The 5,675-nt window shown below is 43.7% G+C and overlaps 1 protein-coding gene across 1 annotated transcript in view; it reads right to left on the reverse strand.

Moving 5' to 3' along the window:
* LOC111863172 (locomotion-related protein Hikaru genki) overlaps positions 1-5,675 on the reverse strand; it is a 133,979-nt gene that overhangs the window by 47,621 nt on the left and 80,683 nt on the right. The window contains exon 6 of the mRNA XM_023849227.2: positions 4,812-4,946. Within this exon, the coding sequence (XP_023704995.2) occupies positions 4,812-4,946 (135 nt within the window). The remainder of the gene's footprint in view (positions 1-4,811; positions 4,947-5,675) is intronic.

Below are 5,675 nucleotides of genomic sequence, written 5' to 3' on the forward strand. Positions count from 1 at the left end.
ACAGCAAGCCTGAGTGCCACGTGGTATCAAAGGCTTTTTCGATGTCCAAGAACACTGCAGCCGTAGACATTTTATTGTTGAAATTAAGGGTCACGTGGTCCGCCAGCCTCATACATTGCAATGTAGTGATGTGACGTGCACGAAAACCAAACTGACTTGCGTTGAGCAGGCCTCTTTCTTCAATATGTTTACTGAGGAATTTCAAAATTACTTTTTCGAATAGTTTTCCTGTCGTGGACAGGAGGCTGATCGGACGTAAATTTTTAGGGAATTTTGGGTCTTTACCGGGTTTGGGTAAAGTTATTACTTTTGCTTCCTTCCAAGTACTTGGAAAGTGAGAAAGCCGAAAGCAATGATTAAATAGATGGGTTAGATGAACCAGTGGTCGCCTTGGAAGGTGCCTGAGGCATTCATTTGGGATGCCGTCAATTCCGCAGGCCTTTCTTAGTCTCAGAGATTTTATTAATTTCTGTACGTCACATGGTCTGCGGTTCTCGTCTACGGTTTCCAGAAGAGCTTGAACTCTAGCCTACACCCGCTGTTCATGGTTTTCGTCGCACAGGTCATGTGGCGTGAACTGAATTTCTAAATAGTCGGCAATTTCGTTGGCTTTTTCAGAAGGATGAAATTTAATGCCAGAAGAACCATGAATAGCAGTTGGTGCCCTTGGTCCGTCTCTCTTAAGGAGAGATTTCGCAATGGGCCACATAGTCTGAGGTGTGACTTCAGCGTTACTTATTTTTGTTTCCCGCCGTTCAAGTGCCTTTTTTCGAGTCATTCGTCTGATTGATTTGGTGACCCAATTGACTGCCGTTTTACACGCTGGATCCCTGGTTTCTTGCCACAATTTTCTTAGCCTCTGTTTATATTTTATTAAACGATCTAGACCAGGAAGATCGTTGTTTATGTCCGAAATTGTAATTTTACTTGTCGACAACCTATATGCCGATCAACAGAGGCTGCAAAGCCGCGTGCCGCTTTATCGGCTGCTACCCCCGAATTAATTTCTAGTTTAGGTGATATTAATTCAGAAGCGAGGCTTTGAAACCGCCCCCAATCTGTAAATTTTTCCATGGGTTCCGAAAGATTCCTAATTTTAACGTGATCCAGTATGTGGAATACTATTGGTAGGTGATCTGAGTCCAAAATATCAGAGACGATGACCTCTGACACTCTGATATTTTGGTGAACCACAATGTCTAACACGTCACCATTTCCCGCAGGGGAATAATGAGTGGGGCACTGTGGTGCTGAAATTTCGAAATCACTCCTATCAAATAAATCAACGAGTTTCAAGCCTGAGGGGTTTGAAACTCTGCTATTCCAAAATGGGTTCTTAGCATTCAAATCACCTGCCAAAATAGACTTACGTCTGAAGCTTAAGAGCTCAGTGATGTCAGCATCACTCCAGGCTTTGCTTGGAGATTTGTAAACAGCTGCAAGCAGCACTTCGCTATTACCAATTGGTATGCAGACCCCTGTCGCTTCTACTGAAACAAGGGGTGGTAGGTCTACATGGATGTGGGGAATGCCTTTTCTTACTGCAACGGCAGTTCCGCCCTTTCTTCCCGACTGGCGGTCGATTCTATAAAAGTGGTAATTTGGAATAAAGAACCTCTCATGAGGTTTCAGATGTCTCTCTGAAAACAGGGCCACATCTACGTGTAGGTCTTGCAGCTGTTTACTGAGCTCATAGCGCTGCCTCCCAATGCCGTTCGCATTAAATGCTATGACTTTGAGGGGCCTATGACTCTAGTGGCCATTTTGTTTCATTAAGTTTAGAACAATTTTAGTTATGGCTATTATTTTGTCCTCCTCGGACACTGGACCACTGACCTCTGTCATAATCTGCTGTACTACAGTCACTACTCTCAACATATTGTCGAGAGACTGACTGTTTACATTAGGAGCCTGAACTGACTGACCTGTGTGTTGTTCCAGTACAGGGATCGGAACGCTCGGTTTCGTGGCTGCTGGTACACTCGTTCCTTCAAACTGTCCTGCTTAAAATATCTCGGCACGGACCACATATAGAACAGCGTTTCGATTGTCGTAGTCCAACAATACCTAGACCGCTGCATAGAAACAGGTGTTTATCCACCTACTGCATAGAAAAGATAATGGTTGTCCTTTTTTGAGGTCTCTGTCCAGCAACGAGTCTATACGCCACAACATTTACTGACTCACAGAGATTTCAATTCTTTTCTCAATACTTCTAATTCAGTTAACAAACTCGGCTATTTAAATGCGTACCTATATAATTTCTTCAATGGCAGAAAGAAAGAACATATACACAAACAAATAATTTTGTTACACAAACAAAACGCATACGTACATACATACATGCATCACAGTAACCCATAAATGCGGCCGTACCATAGCCGGGGCGCCTAGTTGCGGGCTTCCCACCGCGGCGGCCAGGGTTCGAGCACGGGTCAGGTCACGTGGGACTTGTGGTGGACAAAGTGGCACCGAGGAAGGTTTTCTCTTAGTATTTCGGTTTCCCCTGCAAATTCTCTTTCCATCAATTGCTCCACAATCATCATCTATCATCTGGGGCTGGTACAATAGGCCAAACAGTGGACTCAGTCTCGCCGCATGAGAAAATAAAACGGAACACAAATGCACTTTGTGAGTTCTTGCACGGCGGTGTCAGTGTCTAGTCTTCACAGCGACTGATTNGCCGCATGAGAAAATAAAACAGAACAATGCACTTTGTGAGTTCTTGCACGGCGGTGTCAGTGTCTAGTCTTCACAGCGACTGATGAATGACTGATTAGAAGGATTTGAAAGGAAACAGGCAAGGTCTAATGAAGGTAATAATCCGGGATTTGCTTGCAGAGACTGAAGAAAATCACGTAAAACTTAGCCAGGACCATCGGTGACTCGGCGGAGAGTCGAACCGAAGACTTGCCGAATATAAGTGTGTAGAGTGTTGCTGCTACGCCAACCGTACATGGTGTCAAAACCATTCACACCAAGAGCCATGCGTAGACGTCCCTAGCAATCGAGTTGAAGCTGTACAACCAAAGCAGGGGGGGGCAGTGTCGTCATAGGCTATCTTAACGCTGAGTTGCAACATANCACTTGCCGAATATGAGTGTGTAGAGTGTTGCTGCTACGCCAACCGTACATGGTTGCAAAACCATTCACCATGCGTAGACGTCCCTAGCAATCGAGTTGAAGCTGCACAACCAATGCATGGGGCGGGGGCAGTGTCGTCATAGGCTATCTTAACGCTGAGTTGCAACATACCGTCGCTCAGTTCCTCAGCCGTGCCAATATCGCGTTCTGGCTTTGTGAAGCGTGACGTCACATAGGTGTGACAGAAAGCGATATGATTTCGCATACCTCCCTTCTTTAAGTATTTTTCCAAATTATGATGATACAATATCATTCATTCATTCATTCACGGAGCTGAGCCCTTCTTGAGAAGCTGTCACTTGTGTAGCTATTTAAAAACTTCCCAGCATTTTATGGAACACGAAGGCTCGTTACCGTGTTCACAAGAGCCCTCCACTTGTCCTTAGNAAGGACTCACTGTGAATAGCCTTCGCTGCGCTTCATGTAGCCTCGATCGGACCATACAGAAAACGGCCACGTAATAAGCACCCTTGTTGCCTGGCGCTGTGTTGCTAGTAACGNTCGTCATAGGCTATCTTAACGCTGAGTTGCAACATACCGTCGCTCAGTTCCTCAGCCGTGCCAATATCGCGTTCTGGCTTTGTGAAGCGTGACGTCACATAGGTGTGACAGAAAGCGATATGATTTCGCATACCTCCCTTCTTTAAGTATTTTTCCAAATTATGATGATACAATATCATTCATTCATTCATTCACGGAGCTGAGCCCTTCTTGAGAAGCTGTCACTTGTGTAGCTATTTAAAAACTTCCCAGCATTTTATGGAACACGAAGGCTCGTTACCGTGTTCACAAGAGCCCTCCACTTGTCCTTAGCCTGAGCCAGATCGATCCAATCCATACCATCAAATCGTTTTAACACTGTCCACCCACCTACATCTTGGTCTTCCTAGTGACCTCTTTCTTTCTGGCTTTCCCATCAATATCCTATATGCATTCTTCTTCTTCTTCTTCTTCTTCACTCCCATTCCTGCTACATGCCCTGCCCATCCCGTCCTCCTTAACTTGACGATTCTAATTATACTTGGCGAAGAGCACAAGTTATGAAGCTCCACATTACACAGTTTTCTCCAGCCTCCTGTCACTCCATCTCTCTTCGGTCCAAATATTCTCCTCAGCACCCTGTTCTCAAACACCCTCAGTCTATGTTCCTCCCTTAAAGTCACAGACCGAGATCCACACCCATACAGAACCATAGGCAAAATTATACAATATCTTTAAATAAATAAATTACGTAAACATATTTATAACTATTTACAACCACACACATACATTAACTGAATAATACTACTTTCTGGCCACGTTTAGGAGGAAAATATAGTCTCCTCTTCAGAACCGCGAAGATGGAGACATCATATATCTTCGAAGCATAGGTAAAATTTTACAATATTAGATGGCTCCACTTCCCAAACGACAGTATTTTTCATAATGACGGCCGTAAGAGCATCACATATCAGACAGTAATAAATTCATTAGCCCACATGACACGCTTCCGGTGTCAGTACAGTGCCCCCCTTCCGGGTCATTCTACCTCTTCTTTTCGCAGCCAGCAGAGCCGGCGAGAGGATAATCCGAGAACAGTCGTTCACTCTTGACTCCGGAAACCGTCACATGACTTTCAAACGTCAAAGCTTAGAACATCTGAAAGCCGGGAAAGCGATGAGACTCACCCGTAACGTGGACTGTGATGCTATTGGTTAGGCCTCTTGGCGTTGAGCATGTGAACACGCCGGAGTCTTGTGGCTTCGTGTAGTAGATGGACAGCCGGTACTTCCACTCCCGCTCCTCCGCCGCTATCGCCCACCCTACACATGGAGACACACATCTGAATGCCGTCCAGTTTACCATCGTCACAAGATTCAATCCTCAATGCAACTGCTTTCACTCTTATTTCTCCTCCTTACGTCATGTTTCGACCTCAGACGGCCATCAGCAGGTGTCTTGTCTACGCCAAAACTGTCACACTGTATAAAATGTTCACTTAATTATACGCTTGCAATCTGAACATGAAACATCAGATTTTCGGGTGTATGAACAAGTGAACATGTTATATAGTGAGACAGTTTTGGCGCAGACAAGACACCTGCTGATGGCAGTTTGAGGCCGAAACCTGTCGTAAGAAGGAGAAATAAAAGTGAAAATACTTGCATTGAGGACTGAATATATTATGTGCTTTTAAAGTTACTTACATACTTACTCAGCAGCTAAGACGTCAATTGTAAAGTAAGCATGAGCAAAAAGAGAATGGACGTGAGCAGAGTATAGTGTTGGGAGATGTTGCCAGGCAACTTCTAGTGAAGACATACGATAGGAGACTTAGCATTGGCTGTACTGAGAAGTACAGCGCACGAATTATTTAAATCCTTGTACTTACTTATAGTTACGATTTAGAAGTGTTCAATAAATCCAATTATGAATTCTAATCACTAATACGTGACAATATATATATATATATATATATATATATATATATATATATATATATATATATATATATTTTTTTTTATATTTTTTGTTAAAGTTTTCTAAAAAAT

The sequence above is a fragment of the Cryptotermes secundus genome, unplaced genomic scaffold (assembly GCF_002891405.2).
Source record: "Cryptotermes secundus unplaced genomic scaffold, Csec_1.0 scaffold301, whole genome shotgun sequence".
Taxonomy (NCBI): Eukaryota; Metazoa; Arthropoda; class Insecta; order Blattodea; family Kalotermitidae; genus Cryptotermes; species Cryptotermes secundus.